Here is an 18,550-nt window from a genome sequence, read left to right on the forward strand (position 1 = left end):
TAATGATAGAAAAGGATTGATGCTGGCTGGAACTGACCTCGGGAGGAAGGAAAGCAGTGCCATAGGGACCAGCTATGAGAGAAAATCTAGAGGTGCATTTCAGGATTAATTTAGAGGTGCACTTGAGGATTAATTAAGACAGTAGCCAAAGGGCAAGAGAAATGAAACAATAATTTTGTGTAACTTCTGTTGAATAAATAACACGATGCAAGTACATGGCAGGGATTTTTTTTTCCTCCTGATAGAATCTGAATTGTTGAATTAAAACACATGTGAGTAATTTTTGTAAATTAAAAAAATATATTTTACATTGTACTGAATTGCTGATTTTTTTGTTTTGTTACTAATACATATTCATTTCCTATTTGGACAGATACAGCAGATGGCGTTTCTCAGGAGCTCTTCTCTGCTGGCTTGGTTGATGGTCATGATGTAGTTATAGGTAAATCACTTTTTAGTATGCAGTGTCATTTTGTTGATATATCCCATGGAAATGCATTTAGAAGCAAAGTTTTCATAAAGGTATAATGTATTCTATGCTTTTTGAAAATTTCTTTTTGCGTTCTCATATTTTATGTGAAGGACGTACATTTAAGAGTCATTTAATTTTCTCTTTTAAAAACTCCTTTATGTCCTTCTGTCCCATTTATCTGGATGTGATTTAGCCAATAAGGAATGTCACTTGTTGGAAACATAACAAAGAACTCAGAAGTAAGACCCAAAAGTCCATGACAACAAAAATACAAGGCTATAAATTCTGTGCTCCAAAGTATGGGGACCTCTGGGTCCTTTTATGAGAGTTTCTCTGTTCTTTTTTCGGACAGAGTTTTAATACGCTTAGATGTTAGTTTTTTTCAGCCCTTAGCAAGATTCTTCATAAAGTCTTAAGGTTGGACTTAAAGATCATGCAGGCTGGTTCTGTGTAGACAAGGAAGCAAATTCCTAAAGTGATGAGTGGTTTATCCAGGGCCCTATTGCTGGGTTGTGGCAGGCCCACTTCACTTTGAAACTAGGGGCTCTTTCTGCCACTTTTAGAATCAAAAGATAGCTCCATGGAAACAGAGAAGCCTGCTAAACAACAGATACAGGATGGGAGCAAGAAATGACAGGTGGCCTCCTGACAAGGCGACGGAGGCAGAAAGGCTGTAAGAGACAGACACTGCCTTCTAAGAAAACGTACAGGCCGAAACCGGTTTGGCTCAGTGGATAGAGCGTCGGCCTGTGGACTGAGGGGTCCCAGGTTCGATTCCGGTCAAGGGCATGTACCTGGGTTGCGGGCGCATCCCCAGTGGGAGATGTGCAAGAGGCGGCTGATCGATGTTTCTCTCCCATCGATGTTTCTAACTCTCTATCTCTCTCCCTTCCTTTCTGTAAAAAATCAATAAAATATATTTAAAAAAAGAAAAAAAAAAAAGAAAGAAAACGTACAGCCTGATTCCACCTAGGGCGAGGGCGAACACCTCCACATTCCTCAGCAATTCTTAGTTACGAAGATTTTATAATTCAGCCTCTTGCCGGGTATTCAAAATGATGTCCCTAAGTAATCAAGATGACTTAACATTATATTAAGGTTAATTATGGCATTATATTAATTTTATTGTTAATTATAATAACATGTTAGAGAAATATGTAATATGATAAAACTTTCTTCAAAAATATTCAAATCAAAACCAATGCTTGAAATGACTTGGGCCTTTTAAATGATATGTTTTAACTTAAGAAGCATCACTTCCCCAATAATGCTGAAATATGTGATTGAGAGGGAGCTTGAAGCAGAGATACTCACCTATCACAATAATTTCTTCCTATGAACTCTCTTACATAGATCATTATAAAATGAACTAGAGGCCCGGTGCATGGGATTTGTGCACTGGTTGGGGGTGTGGCCTGCGGGAATTGGCCCGCTGTGGGAGCGCCGCTCATCCTGGTCAGCCAAACGGCTGTGGACCCACCCTCTGAGCAGCTGCTCCCCGCTGTGGGAGTGCACTGACCACCAGGGGGCAGCTTCTGTGTTTCCTTCTGTGTTACCTTCATAGCAACTGGTCGTTCTGCCGTTCTGTTGCTGGGCTTTTATTATACAGACAGTCCTTGGGTTACGACAGACTAGACACATGTCGTTTCGTGGTTATGTCGCTATCTCCCATTGATATGTAAAAAAAAGTTCCGTCATTTCAACGTATGTACATATGTGCTTTATGTTTTTTATTATTTATTTACCACAAGTAAAGGTCAGGAATTGTTATCTTTCTTTTAAATTTTTTTTTACTGTTTTATTTAATTACTGCTGTGTATGTGCTCCATGTGAGTGACGTAGGTGCTTACATAGGTGGGTTCTGACTTACGGTGAAAATCGCGTTACGTTGCGCTGTAGGAACGGATCTCTGATGTAACCCTAGGACCTACTGTATAGGATGATTTTGTTTAAATCCGAGCAACTGGGTTTTTAGTGGAATGTTAGAATTCTGGCTAAAGAATCAGTTTCTAATATATTATTGATATACAAATAGTAGTTCATAAATGTAAGAATACATAAATATCTTTTTAATTAGAAAAATTAAGCTTTTTTCCTATTATATGTGAAGTGTACACCTGATTTCACAAGGAAGCTCTGATTCTTCTACCAAGTGGTGCATGTGTAAGGAGATAGGTTTTTTATTTATTTATTTATTTATTTTTAAAAAAATATTTGTATTGATTTAAGAGAGGGAGGGAAAAGTAGAGAGATAGAAACATCAGTGATGAGAGAGAGTCATCAATCAGTTGCCTCCTGCACACCCCACATGGGGGCTCAAGCCCGCAACCTGGGCATGTGCCCTTGACTGAAATTGAACCTGGGACCCTTCAGTCTGCAGGCCGACACTTTATCCATAGAGCCAAACCAGCTAGGGCTAGGTGATAGGTATTTTAAAGAAAAGCATTTATGTGTATCTCCTTATGTATTCTTTCTTTCACACTTTCCTTTAAAATCTTGTGAAGGCTCATGGCCAACAGAGTTTTTAGCTAAGTTTTCTGAGCTGGGTAAAATGGTCAGTTCAACTTTGGCATCTATGATAAATTTCATATCAGAGTTCTTTATGTTAATAGTTCCTAGGTAAATTAATACGTGAAAATAATAATCAAAAAAACCTTTTTTAAAACACCTATTAATGTCTCCTATTGGGCAAGAAGTCAAGGGTCAAATGATCTTTTGATTTGAGTTGATTCTGGCAGGTGTTTGGAACATGGAGAATAAAAGAGATTTGTGAAAAGATACTAGGTGACATCTTTGTCTAAGCATGGTCTTGCTTTAGGTACTACAGTGAAATTTAGTGTTCTCTCTTTTGCCTCATGCTCAGCTGACTCAAGAGGATATTTTAGTTGCTGAGGGTTTTTTGTTGTGGTGGTGGTTGTTGGGTATTTTTAATTTTTATTAAAGTAGAGCTGACATACAATATTAGTTTCAGGTGCACAACATAGTGATTCAGTGTTTATATACCTTGCACTGTGATCACCACAAGTAGAGTAACTAACCATCACTCACCATCATGCAAAGTTTTTATGATACTATTGGCTATATTCCCTATGCTGTATATTGTAAATGTGTGACTTATCCTATCTAATAAAGAGGGAATATGCTAATTGACCCTCACACTGTCGCAAAGATGGCAGCGCCCACAGCTAAAAAGGAGGGAATATGCTAATTGACTGTCCCGCCCTCAAAGATGGCGGCGCCCACAGCCAGAAGATGGCGGTGCCCAGTCCCCTCAGCCCTGCTGGAGCAGCAGGTGCATGGCAAGGCCAGGCCCGCCCCTAGGTTAGCACGGCAGCTCGGCAGCTCTGCACACCTGCCTCCAGAGTCCCCCAGTCCCCTCAGTCCCCCAACTGCCCAGGGCCAGCCTGAGGAACAGGCAAGCCTCGGATGGCAGCTGCCCAGCCGCTCAGGGCCGCCTAAGGCTCAAGTAACCAGGGCCTGCCGAGGCTTGCGCTGCTGGCAGTGGCAGCAGCAGAGGTGTGATGGGGGCTTCACCTTCTCCTGACCGTTGGGTCGCCTCCCGCCCCTGAGGGCTCCCGGACTGTGAGAGGGGGCAGGCTGGGCTGAGGGACGCCCCTCCAGTGCATGAATTTTCATGCACCGGGTCTCTAGCTTATTTTATAACTGGAAGATTGTACCTGTTATTCCCCTTGACTTCTTCACCCACCTCTTCCCCTCCTCTCTAGCGAACATTAGTTTCTTCTCCGTATCTATGAGTCTGTTTTGTTTGTTTTTTAGATTCCCTGTACAACAGTAGGTTTACAATTGTGAATACATGAAACAAAGAGTTTATTATTGTATTATTATTTATTTGTTATTGTATTATTTTCCATACAAACAACTGTAAACCTACTTTTGCCCCATCGTGTATAAGTGAAGCTATGTGGTATTTGTCTTTCTCTGTCTGACGTATTTCACTTAATGTGATACTTTCTGGGTTTATCAGTGTTGTCACAAATGGCAATATTTCATTCTTTTTTATGCTGAGTAATATTTCATTATCTATACATATGTATAGCATACATATATGTGTGTATGTATGGATATATACACTCCTATGTTCACTGCAGCATTATTTACAGTAACCAAGATATGGAAACAATCTAGGTACCCATCACATCATCTATTTCCATTCACATATTGATTCACACCTAGGTTGCTTCCATACCTTGGCTATTGTAAATAATGCTGCATGAACATAAGAATGCATATATCTCTTTAAAATAGTGTTTTTGTTTTCTTTTAAAAGTTAAATTGCTGGATCATGGTAGTTCTATTTTTAATTTTTGAGGAACCTCCATACTGTTTTTCATAGTATCTGCCCCAGTTTACAATCCCATCAATAGTGCATGAAGGTTCTCTTTTATCCACCTCCTCGCCAACACTTATTATTTTTTGACTTTTTTATAATAGTCATTCTGAGGTATGAGGTGATATCTCATTGTGGTTTTGATTTGCATTTTCCTGATGATTAGTGATCTTGAGCATCTTTTCATATATTTATTGGCCATTGGTATATCTTCTATGAAGTTATTTATTCAGATCTTCTGCCCATTTTTTAATTTAATTGTTTTTTGCTATTGAGTTGTATGAGTTTTTTAATAGACTTTGGATAATAATCCCTTATTGGATGTATGATTTGCAAATATTCCATTCAGTAGGCCTTTTGTTATTATTGTTTTTCATGGTTTCCTTCACTGTGCAAAAGCTTTTTAGTTTGATGCAGAAATCTGTTGCATTTCTATATACTAATAACAAACTATCTGAAAGAGAAATTAGGAAAATAATTCCATTTAGAGTTGCATCAAAAAGACTAAAATACTTAGGAATAAATTTAACCAAAGAGGTTAAAAAAAAAACCTGTGCTCTGAAAACTGTAAGACATGGATGAAAGGAATTGAAGATGACACAAATAAATGGAAGGATATACCAAATTCATGGACTGGAATGATGTTCCAAAGCATTCTATAGATTAAATGCAATCCCTATCAAAATACCAATGGCATTTTTTTTCAGTGAACTAGAAAAAAATAACCTTAAAATTTATATGAAACCACAAAAGATCCCTATAGCCAAAGTAATCTTGAAAAAGAAGAACAAAGTCGGAGGTATCATAGTCTTTGATTTCAAACTGTGCTAAAATTTATAGTAATCAAAGCACTATAGTAATGGCACAAAAACAGACACATAGATCAATGGAACAGAAATAAGAGCTCAGAAATAAACTCACATTTATATCATCAATTAATCTACGACAAAGGAGGCAATAATATGCAATGGGGAAATGACAGTCTCTTCAATAAGTGGTGTTGGGAAAACTGAGCAGATACATGCAAAAAATGAAACTGGACCACATTCTTATACAATATACAAAAAAGTAAATTCAAAATGGATTAAAAATGTATATGTAAGACTTGGAACCATAAAACTCCTAGTAGAAAACAAAGAATAAACTCTGACATAGGTCTTAGCAATAATTTTTGGGGGTTATGTCTCCCCTGATATGGGCAACAAAAATAAATTGGTTATTGAGTTTTTTAAAGGTGGGAACTCAGGCATACTTCATGAACAACTAATTGAGTGTGTTTTCAATATAGTACCAGAAAGCTATTTTCCATGATTTTATTTAGTCATTCTTCCTAAGTTTTTTTTTCTTTTTTATATTGCTTCCCTCCCCCCACTTCTTAGATCTAAACTCTGTAATGTTGGAGTCAGACCGAGTATGTGGTCTGCCTTATTGAGTAGGATTGCCGATACCTTATAGGGATATCACACCTAAGAGTTACAAATAACATTTGTATATTTCTTTTTTTTTAATTAAATCTTTATTGTTCAGATTATTACATTTGTTCCTCTTTTTCCCCCCCCCCATAACTCCCCTCCTCCCAGTTCCCACCCCACCCTCCGCCCTCACTCCCCACTCACTGTCCTCATCCATAGGTGCACGATTTTTGTCCAGTCTCTTCCCACATCTCCCACACCCCTTTCCCCCCCAAGAATAGTCAGTCCATTCCCTTTCTATGTCCCTGATTCTATTATAATCACCAGTTCATTCTGTTCATCAGATTATTTATTCACTTGATTCTTAGATTCACTTGTTGATAGATGCATATTTGTTGTTCATAATTTGTATCTTTACCTTTTTCTTCCTCTTCCTCTTCTTAAAGGATACCTTTCAGCATTTCATATAATCCTGGTTTGGTGGTGATGAACTCCTTTAGCTTTTCCTTATCTGTGAAGCTCTTTATCTGACCTTCAATTCTGAATGATAACTTTGCTGGATAAAGTAATCTTGGTTGTAGGTTCTTGGTATTCATCACTTTGAATATTTCTTGCCACTCCCTTCTGGCCTGCAAAGTTTCTGTTGAGAAATCAGCTGACAGTCGTATGGGTATTCCCTTGTAGGTAACTGAGTTTCTTTCTCTTGCTGTTTTTAAGATTCTTTCTTTATCTTTTGCTCTTGGCATTTTAATTATGATGTGTCTTGGTGTGGTCCTCTTTGGATTCCTTTTGTTTGGGGTTCTCCGCGCTTCTTGGACCTGTAAGTCCATTTCTTTCACCAGGTGGGGGAAGTTTTCTGTCATTATTTCTTCAAATAGGTTTTCAATATCTTGCTCTCTCTCATCTTCTGGCAACCCTATAATTCTGATGTTGGTACGCTTGAAGCTGTCCCAGAGGCTCCTTACACTATCCTCGCATTTTTGGATTCTTTTTTCATTTTGCTTTTCCGGTTGGATGTTTTTTGCTTCCTCGCATTTCAAATCATTGACTTCATTCTTGCGCTCCTCTGGTCTGCTGTCGGGCGTCTGTATAATACTCGTTATTTCAGTCCATGTATGCTTAATTTCTAGTTGGTTCCCCAATATAAGATCGAGGGTCTTATTAGTTTTCGTGTAGATCTCATTAAGTTTATCGGCAGCTTCTAAACAGTTCTTGAGAGACCTTAAAAGTGTGGTTCTGAACTCTATATCTTCCTTTGACAATTTTGTCCTGTTTCTTTGTCTCCGCATTTTGTTATGCTTCCTTGGTGCCCAAATAACATTTGTATATTTCATTGATCATCACATCAGTTCTATAAGGTATAGATTATTTTTCATCAGTATTTTATGGATGAAAAAGGGAGGTCAAAAGTTTTTGAGGTATTGGAACTTGTCATGGTCCTTTAACTTAAATCTTTTTATTCCAAGCTCGAATATCACCCTGACATTCTCTGTACAATTAATTTGATGCCTTCAGCCTTGAAAAACAGATCCAGATAAATTTAAGTAATGGTTGCTTTTGTGTCTCCTGGAAAAAAAAAAAAAAAAAAAGAAAGCTTGTGTCCTTCCTTAAGTGATTTTCCTGCATCAGTAGACAAACAGATAAAACATATTCAATTCTGTCTCCTCTAACCTCTCAGCAATTCTTTGCTCCCTCCCTTATCGTGTATTTCTCTGTTACTGAATTTGTCCCACCAGCATAGGAATATATTTTTATTTCTCACATTTTGAAAAAAGCCCCCTCCTCCTCCTGCCTCACTTCCCATTACAGCTAACCTCCTCAAAAGAATTGCTTGCCCCTCCTGCTCACTTCAATTCTTTTCCTACCATTGTCTTTTGAACCCATTCTAGTCAGTCCTTTGTCCCCCCATCTTCACACCATTTTTTCTTTCAAAGCCATATCTGGGTAAAGCACTGCCTGGCAGATGACATGGCACATGCAAAGGTGAGGCTAGAGCAGAGGAAGAAGTTAGGCGGCCTGTGAATGACGGCCACCCCCCTAAATCCAGTGGTTAATTCTTGGTTCTTATCTCACTTGACTGTCAGCAGCATTGGGCATAGTTGACAATGCCCTCCTCCATGATAAGTTTTTTCATTTGATTTTTAAGACTTTATTCCCTCTTTGTTCTCCCATCATTCTGGTGTTATTTTCTCAATCTTTTTTGTTGATTCCTTCTCATTTATATGACCTCTGAATGTTGACCTGTTTAATGACTCTTTCCTTACGTCTCCTCTTTTCTCTAATCACTTACTCCTTGACAGTCTCCTCTAGTTTCATGGTATTAATTGCCTTCCATTCTCTATCTCCCAAATTTACATCTCTATGCAGTCCTCTCTTTTGAATCCCAGTCTCATATCCAGCTTGCTTTTTGGTGTTCTCACTTCGAAGGCCAATAGGCATCTGGACTTAATGAACATCTCCTGACTTGCCAGTCCAGTAGCCTTGCACTCTAAGCTGATGGTAGCTCCATCTTCTCAGGTGCTCCAGTCAAAAGCCTAAGAGCTGTCTTTAACTTTTCTTTCTCTTTTACCCGAAATCCAGATTATCTGAATGTACCCATGGCCCAGCCATTGCTCACCACCTTGCTTCCTATCCTATTTGCAGCCCCTCTCATCTCTCAGTTGAATTATTGCATTCATCTCTTCACTGGTCTCCCTGCTTCTCTTCCTGCCTCCCTTCAGCCTGTTCTCCCCTCAGCAGCCAGGTGAAGAGTTAAGTCACATACATAAGACCACATGTTTTGATTCCATTTATATGAAATGACCAGAATATGGAAACCCATAGAATCAGAAAGTAGATTAGTGGTTGCCAGGGCCTGTGGGACAGGTGGGAAAGGGAAGTGACCGCCAATTGGTGTGGGTTTCTTTTGGGGATGATGAAAACGCTCTAGAATTCGAAATGGTGATGATTATACAACCTTCTGACTATACTAAAAACCAGTGAATTGTGAATTCACTGGTGAGGATGAATTTTATGACATGTGAATTATATCTCAAGAAAAGTAAGCCAGATCACATTATTGCTTTAAATAAAACTCTGATGGCTTTCCATCCCCTGCATCATCGGTCCCCTGTCACTCCTCAGACCTCCTTCCTCTCTTCTACTCTCCCCCTTGCTCATTCTACCCTATCCACACTGGCTTTGTACTTCCTATTACTTCTGCAGTTTGCTTCTTCTCCCTGTGTATCTCCTAGGGCTGAAATTCTGCCCCTCAAAGGGGCCTTCCCTGACCAGGCCAGTTAAAATTGCAATACACCCCCAACTTTACCCGCCTCCCTTCCTTTATTATTTTTCCTACTCTCTCCCCATCGAATAGGCTATATGTTTCATTTATTTTATTAACTATACTGGGTTTTCCCTTGAGAATAATTTTCTTGAAGGCTAGTATTTTTATCTGCTTTGTTAACTGCTAATGTTCCCATTGCCCCAAACTGCATCCCCCATAGTAGGCACTCTATAAACACTTGCTAGAGATAAATTCCATTTTGAAATATACAGATATCTCATAATATTTACTTTAAAAACAGATTTGGAATATAGGATTCCATTATTTTAATAATCTCACTTTCGAGAGTACAGGATTCAAGTAGCATTTTATAAATATGAAATCCATTCACTTGACAAAGGCTGTCCATGAAAAAGTCCAGTTCAGCTTAGAAAGTTGGCTTATAAAGATTTCAGTGATTTCTTGTATGTGCATTTTTTTTCAACTTCCATAGTATAAAACAAATAACATCGAAGTCGATTTAAAAAAATTTTTTTCAGAATTTTCTCTTGAATTGGAGTAAATGCTTAAAGGCAACATGAAAGACCTGATAAAAGCAATAGGATGTGTTAAAGAGCAGTGAATGTTATGACTTTTACCATACTGTAGCAAATGTTACAAAAAAATCTTCAATGCCTAGCTCCAGGCAGAGTTTGGATTGAGAAGGACCTGGATTGAGAAGGACCTGGTGCTGTGACATAGAGATGGCTTTTATGCAGAAGCAGAGCCACGTAGAAATTCAATGCTGTGTTTTTAGATTGTGTGGGGCCAAAAAATAATAATTTTCCTCCTGCCTGCTCAGTTTCTCTAGCTAATAGTGAGATTAACAGGAGAAAATGTCCGAAGTTTATTATAAGAATACACGCTCAGGGGCGCCATAAGAATGAGACCCAAAATACATTGGTTAGTTGAGGCTTGTGTGCCATCTGGGCACAAGAGAAAAGGGGGGTAGGGTCTGAGATCTCAAAGGGGAAATAGGCGGTTTACAGGTAGCCCAGACTGAGCTGAGCACGTAGTTAAACAAGTCCCCGCCAGGCAGCCCAGAGACAGAGCGATGCTGGGGTCAGTCCAGCCAAGGGGCCTCTGCTCGGACCCTTCCTGGATGATGCTAAGGCGAATAAGCTGACTGCTCTCCCGGGGCAGGCCTTTCCATCTCTCTCTTAGGAGGAAACGGGGAGGGTTAAAGGTTCTTTCTGGGTCTTTTCTTTTGTCATAACCAGCTTAACATCAATGTCCCAAAAGGCACACTTGGGGGAGGCAAAACTTTAGTATCCTTTAACTGAAATAATAAACCCCTTCCGTTGTGTTGAAGTGCAGCACTACCTTATGCCTTGTTATAAAATGAAAACGGATAAGGTGGGTAAGACCTCATGGGTGGGTGTGGGTTTAAAAAAAAATCAGTTAACTTTGCAAGATGCAAAATTTGATAAGTAAGCATAAATGTACTTATCTTGCCTGGCTGGGATGACTGACAGATGGAAATAGACCAATCTGAGTCCCCATTCCAGTTGTTTCAACGAGGGACCCCAAGGATGGCTGATACAGGGAGGCAGCAGAAAAAACTTATTTTCTTTGCCTCCCAGTGAAAGAACACCAATCAGAAGTTTTCTCTGCCATAGAGAGACAAGGGAGAAAGGAAACAAACTCATGTACAAAAGACAAGCATAGTTCTGAATTCTGTTCAGACCTTGTGATATGCACCTGATATTTTTGAGTCTCTCTTGAGTAAATGTTAGAACTTCAGCAAAAGAAGGAACACCATAGGTGTTTCCTAGTTGCCTGGACTGCTCACTAGTTCCTACAAAGTTGCTGAGGTCCCATCAGCAATGCCCCATCCAGGGACCAGGGTGCTGCAGTGAGTGAAGGGAGGAAAGGATGCCGCTTGGCAGCCAACTTCCTGAGAAGTGCCTACCAACTGCTCTTTGCTCAGTTTTTATATCAGCATTTCCTGGCTTTGTATCAACATATGTCTATTTTTTTCCCTTCAAGTGGAATTTAGAGCCAGATGTTGGCATTTCTGTTTCCTAAGAAAGGAACTGTTTTTGCATTCATTTGTATAATTTTCCTTTGATGGATTTGGAGGCTAGCTGACTAGTTATCACAACACCAGGAGCTGATATGAGCTACAGATATTCTCATACACCCTGTCAGTAGGCTCATGACATTGTCCCTGTCCTTGATGTACTCATTTCATGAACGTGGACAATCCTGTTCAATACTTGCCTGCCTTTCAAGAGTCATCATAAATGCCACCTCCATGAAGCCCTCCTTGATGCTCGCCCTCGCCAACAGATTCTGGAGAACATTTTTCCTTGTCTTGAATGCCAGAGAGTTGTATTTTTACCATTTTTTAGTGACACGTGGCTTCATCCTGCTGTACTTCCTGGTAGTCTTCTCTCTGTGTGGATGTCGAGGGCACCTTTAGAGCAAGCCTGTCTTCTATTTTATTCTATCCTCTACAATTCTTGCCACACACAGGTGCTTAGTAATTATGCCCATGCATAAATGAATACATTTATTTCTGTTTAGCAAATTAAACACTGGAATAGTTCATGAACTGATAATTTGGACAATACAATATTATTATACCCTCTCCATGATTGATTTTTTTCTCTCTCTCTGCCCCTCTTTTCCTTCCTTCCTTCTTCCTTCCCTCCTTCCCTTTTTCCCTTCCCTCCCTCCGTCCCTCCTTCCCTCCCTTCGTCCCTCCTTCCCTCCCTTCCTTCCTTCTTCCCTCCCTCCCTCCCTCCCTCCCTCCCTCCCTCCCTCCCTCCCTCCCTCCCTCCGTCCCAGATTGACTTGAATCCTGCCTCTTGGGAAGGAATTGTGGTTGGTCTAAAAGCCCCTGTCCTCTAGTGCTTGCTGAGGTGACAGTGTTTGTCTCAAAGCATGGACTGTGAGGTGCCTGCACCAGAAGCTCATCGTGGGCCCTTATTAAATGTGCCCACTTCTGGGTTCCAGCCCAGAGCTGCAGAGTCTGGAGTCTTGGGCATAAAGTCGGGAAATTTGCATTTTAAATATGCATCTTTGTGATTCTCATACATAGTAGATTTCCTGTGGCCACTTCTTTAGTGTCTGCTTGCAGTAAACTTGGGAGACTTAGTTCATTTTATCATCTTTCTAATTTCCTTTGGTTTTTCTGCTTTGATTCTCTTCTCACTTTGGGAGTTTATTTTAAAACTGTGCCAGTTAACTTTTTAAAATCGCGTGTGTCTAAGTGGTGAAGATGAGTGGAAGAGCATCATCACTGGTATGAAGTTTTACCAAACTGAGCCAGTAGAGTTTTTATCAGAACTACTGTTGCTGCTCAGGGTGCAGCAGACCCTGCAGGTAGCCTTCAGCATGTACATCCTATATAATAAAAGCCTAATATGCAAATGGTCCCTTTGGGCGGTCTTTCGACTGCTCACTATGACATGTGCTGACCAGCAGGGGTTGGCGTGGATCATGGCAGTCGTCACCGGCTCTGGCAGTGGGCCGCTGCCGGCCCTAATGGGCCCCAATGAGAACGGGACCGTGGCGAGATGGTGGAGCAGGTGAGCCGGCAGTACCAGGCCAAGGCGAGTGCGAGTGGGTACCCAATTGCCCCGCTTATCACCCTGAAGACAGCAACCAGTGGCAGCCGTCAGGGGTGGGACCACTGCCTGGCTCCCAGGTGCTGAGGGAGCCAGGTGGGGGGCCTGGCCCCGTTTGATTGTCCCGCAGGTGGGATGGTAAAGCAAGTGAGGGGATGGTGCCAGGCCAAGGTGGGGTGCCAGGCAGGGCTGCGAGGCTGGGGGCATGAGCTGGGGCCCAATCCCCACAGGCCATTCCGAGGGACCTCACCCGTGCACGAATTTGTGCACCAGGCCTCTAGTTTCTGTATAACAGCAAACTGTCTTTAGGCTCCAACAACTTCTCATATCTTCTCCACCTGGTGTCCAAGGAGGTCCAGTCCCTGACAGAGGGACTCAGACACAACAGTTGTTGTAGTAGAGCAGGATTCAAGGAGTGAGTACACCCACAATTGCTCCAATGATCAGGGTCAAGGAAAAACTTACTCCCCAACAAATGGTGCAGGGGGCAAGAATCAAGGAGTAAGTACTCCAACAATAGGAGGAACTTAACTCCCTAACACTGGGTTTAGACAGGCTCAGGATTAGTTGAATGATATCAATAAATACAGTCCAGTGATTCCTGATTAAAAGTTGTCTGTATGATGATTTAATAGTCCAGGGGACTAGGACCTAGAAATGGCTTGGGAGCCCTTGACTCATTACTTTCCTTATCTATTTTTAGCAGAAATAAATATTGAACAGTTTAATAAAGCACAAGGTTACCATTTTCAAAAATGTGCCACTGCTCCTGGTTTTCCAAATATCTTTATTTCTTTAAAAGTGTCTTTATTTAGGTATTTATTCCCTAAATAAGAAGTTGTAATGTTAATTTTAATATTAAAAATTAGTATACAAAAATTATTTTTAAATATTTACAAATGATAACCTGCACTATCTATAATAACCAAAGTGTAAAAGTGTAATATGCAAATCGACCCAACAGCAGAATGACCATCCAGACGACCTTCCAGACGACCATGCTATGGCACGTGCTGGCGCCAGGACAGCCAAGGCATGTGCCATGCAATTGGTCGGAGGGGGCCCCACCATCATCCCACGATCACCCTGCAGAGGGAGGCCCAGGCCACCCTCTGTGAGGCAATTGATCACAGAGCCCCAGCCGGGTGGGCGGGGCCTCCCTCTGCAGGGCAATCATTCTGGGCGCCCCACGATAATCACCCCACAGAGGGAGGCCCAGGCCAGCCAAGCAATCGCACCTCACACCTGTTGCCCACAGAGGGAGGCGACTGGTGGCAGCGGGGCAGAGCCGCACAGATGGCAAGCAGTGGTGGGGACGGGGCCAGCTGCCAGCATCTGGGGGAAGGAAAGCCCCAGATCACCAGCCAGGCCTAGGGACCCTACCTGAGGGGTTCCGTATTGCGAGAGGGTGCAGGCCGGACTGAGGGACACACCCCCCAACCCCCCACCCTGGGAACGAATTTTGTACACCAGGCCTCTAGTCTAATATAAAAATGCCATGCGTGACTTGCACTTCTAGATGAATTAAATTGGTTGAACTCTTTTGAGAGGTAGTAGAATTACACACATTGTTGCTATTTAAATAGCCAAAGAGCTGTTTGCACTGTGGAATGCTGGGGACAAGGCCTGAATAAATGTGCAGAGAGCTAGCTTGCTCTCCTAAGCGAATGTGCGCTCTCTCTCTCTCTCTCTCTCTCTCTCTCTCTCTCTCTCTCTCTCTCTCAGCATTAAATGGAAATTCATGGTCTATGGGTTAATATATGTTTAAGTTTATACAATTGCATCAGACAGACAGATAGACTTGTAATCTGGGGACCATACTCCCCTGTCCCCCAAGAAAACAATTTCCTAACAAGCCATGTCAGAAGCCAAAATAAGCCGCCCACTCCTGTGACTAAATCCACTGCCTGCCACAGCCACCCCTGTGCTTACTTATCTGCCAATTCTAGTGGAAAATGATCGGCTATTCAGACAAAAGTTGGCAGAATTGTTAATAAAGACATTCTGATTTGGGGGGAGGGGGCAGAATGGGACAATTCAAAATTACCTTTAAAAATATGGGCAAATGTTATTTCCAGGAAGTTCTAAAAAGCATAAAATAACATCTGTAATTTCCCCAAAGATGTTCTCAGTTTCTGTTACATAATTATGAATCAGAGCTGCAGTAAACCACTTTGTAAGCCCCGATTTTCTAATTAACTTAAGTTGGGACTTATGGATCCTCTTTAAGACATTGCTACAGCTAGACTCCCGTTTAGATCTATATTTAATTTCGCTGACATGAAACTAGAGGCAGCTAGTAGATTAGTCTTAGCTATTCACTGTCAGTAGAGTCTTGCTTTTTTCAAGTTTGTTAAATTCTTCTTTTTAATGTGTTCATCTTTCTTTTAACTCTGGAATCAGATATGCCTTAAGATTGCACTCAATCTAGCCAACTTTCTAACTATTGAATTACAGTAAGCCCCAGATTACTGGTCCCTGTTTGTAACAGAGAATATCTTTCCAGTGGAAGTAAAGTAGGTTTGCTGTGCTAAAGGAAACCTAGTCTTTGTGATGGTACACATTTTTATAACACCACTAGGCATGGGGGATTGAAATTAAATGGCTCTTTTCCTGATAGTATTCTCCATTAGAAGATTGATCTGTCTTTGGCTAGTTATAGTGCATTCTTACGTGTGTGTGTGGGTTTACCCACTTTAGAAGTCTCTGGGCTTACATGAATTTAACTATTCCATCAATAGTACAATATTGTAGATGTAAGTAGATGTCCAGTTGTGCTTATTAATAGACTAGAGGCCCGGTGCACAAAAATTTGTGCACTCGGGGGGGGGGGGAGGGGGGATCCCTCAGCCCAGCCTGTGCCCTCTCACAGTCTGGGACCCCTCGGGAGATAATGACCTGCTGGCTTAGGCCTGCTCCCAGGTGGCAGAAGGCAGGCCCAATCCCTAGGTGCAGCCCCTGGTCGGGCTCAGAGCAGGGCCGATTGGGGAGTTGGGGCGCCGCCCCCTGTCACACTCAGGGCAGGGCCGATGGGGAGGTTATGGCTCTACCCCATCACACACAGAGCAGGGCCCGTGGGGAGGGGGGGGAGCTCCCCCCTATCAGGCACAGAGCAGGGCTGCTCAGGGGGTTGGGGCGCCTTCCCCTATCACACACAGAGCCGCAGGGCGATCAGGGGGTTTGGGCGCTGCACCCTGTCATGCTGATCCCGGTGCCGGGAGGCATATTACCCTTTTACTATATAGGGTAGAGGCCTGGTGCATGGGTGGGGCCGGCAGGTTTGCCCTGAAGGGTGTCCTGGATCAGGGTGGGGGTCCCCACTGGGGTGCCTGGCCAGTCTGGGTGAGGGGCTGAGGGCTGTTTTCAGGCTGGTGGGTGACTGAAGTGCCCAACCGCTCCTTTTTTTCTTTTTTTCTTTTTTGTTCTGGGCCAGCTTTACCTTGAGGCTTGGCTTCAGCTCTTAGGCCTCCGGGTAAAAGTAGGTTTCTAGCCTTTGCTTACAATGTTGCCAATCTGCTGGCTGAAGTCTGGAGGTATTTGTTACAATGTTTCTTAAACTGCTGGCTCAGAGGCCAGCAAGGCAGGCGGGGAACGTTGGTTTCCTCCATCACTGAGGCAAGCAAGCCTCATGTTAGTTTCAAGCTGCCTGGCTGCCGGCCGCCATCTTGGCTGACAGTTAATTTGCATATCTCACTGATTAGCCAATGAAAAGGGTAGCGGTCGTACGCCAATTACCATGTTTCTCTTTTATTAGTGTAGATTGAGAGATATAATCCCAAACCAAATCTCTCTGCCACTTGTTTTTTTTACACACTATTAGGAGAGATAGAAGATAAGTCACTGCCTCCTCCTGATTTCTTATGTGACAGAAAGCAGAACTCCCTGTCTACCCAATCAAAATATTTCAGAGTAAATAAACAAAAAATCAGGTCAACATTTTTTTTTTTATTGCTTAAAGTATTACAAAGGGTATTACATATGTATCCATTTTATCCCCCCGCCCTAGACAGTCCCCTAGCCTCCCCTATCACCCAGTGTCTTATGTCCATTGGTTATGCTTATATGCGTGCATACAAGTCCTTTAGTTGATCTCTGACCCCTACCTCCTGCCCCCCAACCCTCCCCGGCCTTCCCGCTGCAGTTTGACAATCTGTTTGAGGCAGCTCTGCCTCTGTATCTATTATTGTTCAAAAGTTTAGAATGGTCTCTATTGTCCATGAATGAGTGAGATCATGTGGTATTTTTCCTTTATTGACTGGCTTATTTCACTTAGCATAATGCTCTCCAGTTCCATCCATGCCGTTGCAAATGGTAAGAGTTCCTTCCTTTTTAGAGCAGCATAGTATTCCATCGTGTAGATGTACCACAGTTTTCTAATCCATTCATCTACTGATGGGGACTTAGGCTGTTTCCAGATCTTAGCTATGGTGAATTGTGCTGCTATGAACATAGGGGTGCATATATCCTTTCTGATTGGTGTTTCTGGTTTCTTGGGATATATTCCTAGAAGTGGGATCACAGGGTCAAATGGGAGTTCCATTTTCAGTTTTTTAAGGAAACTCCATGCTGTCTTCCATAGTGGCTGCACCAGTCTGCATTCCCACCAGCAGTGCACAAGTGTTCCTTTTTCTCCACATCCTCTCCAGCACTTGTCGTTTGTTGATTTGTTGATGATAGCCAGTCTGACAGGTGTGAGATGGTACCTCATTGCTGTTTTGATTTGCATCTCTCGGATGATTAGTGACTTTGAGCATGTTTTCATATGTCTCTTGGCTTTCTGAATGTCCTCTTTTGAAAGGTGTCTATTTAGGTCCTTTGCCCATTTTTTGATTGGATTGTTTATCTTCCTTTTGTTAAGTTGTATGAGTTCCCTATGAATTTTGGAGATTAGGCCCTTATCAGATATGTCATTGGCAAATATGTTTTCCCACACAGTGGGTTTTCTCGTTGTTTTGTTGATGGTTTCTTTTGCTGTGCAGAAGCTTTTTATTTTGATGTAGTCCCATTTGTTCATTTTTTCTTTAGTTTCAAGTGCCCTAGGAGCTGTATCAGTGAAGAAATTGCTTCGGCATATGTCTGAGATTTTGTTGCCTTTGGATTCTTCTAGAATTTTTATGGTTTCCTGTCGTACATTTAAGTCCTTTATCCATTTTGAGTTTATTTTTGTGTATGGTGTAAGTTGGTGGTCTAGTTTCATTTTCTTGCATATATCTGTCCAATTTTCCCAACACCATTTATTGAAGAGACTATCTTGGCTCCATTGTATGTTCTTGCCTCCTTTGTCAAATATTAATTGAGCATATTGGTTCGGGCCGATTTCTGGGCTCTCTATTCTATTCCATTGATCTATATGCCTATTCTTGTGCCAGTACCAGGCAGTTTTGAGAACAGTGGCTTTGTAATACAACTTGATATCTGGTATTGAGATCCCACCTACTT

The 18,550-nt window shown here is 41.8% G+C and overlaps 1 protein-coding gene across 1 annotated transcript in view; it reads left to right on the forward strand.

The window, feature by feature from the left end:
• The window catches only part of STK39 (serine/threonine kinase 39), a 300,980-nt gene that overhangs the window by 236,141 nt on the left and 46,289 nt on the right, over positions 1–18,550 (forward strand). The window contains exon 16 of the mRNA XM_059704214.1: positions 374–442. Coding sequence (XP_059560197.1) covers positions 374–442 — 69 coding nt within the window. The remainder of the gene's footprint in view (positions 1–373; positions 443–18,550) is intronic.

Source organism: Myotis daubentonii, chromosome 7 (assembly GCF_963259705.1).
Source record: "Myotis daubentonii chromosome 7, mMyoDau2.1, whole genome shotgun sequence".
Taxonomy (NCBI): Eukaryota; Metazoa; Chordata; class Mammalia; order Chiroptera; family Vespertilionidae; genus Myotis; species Myotis daubentonii.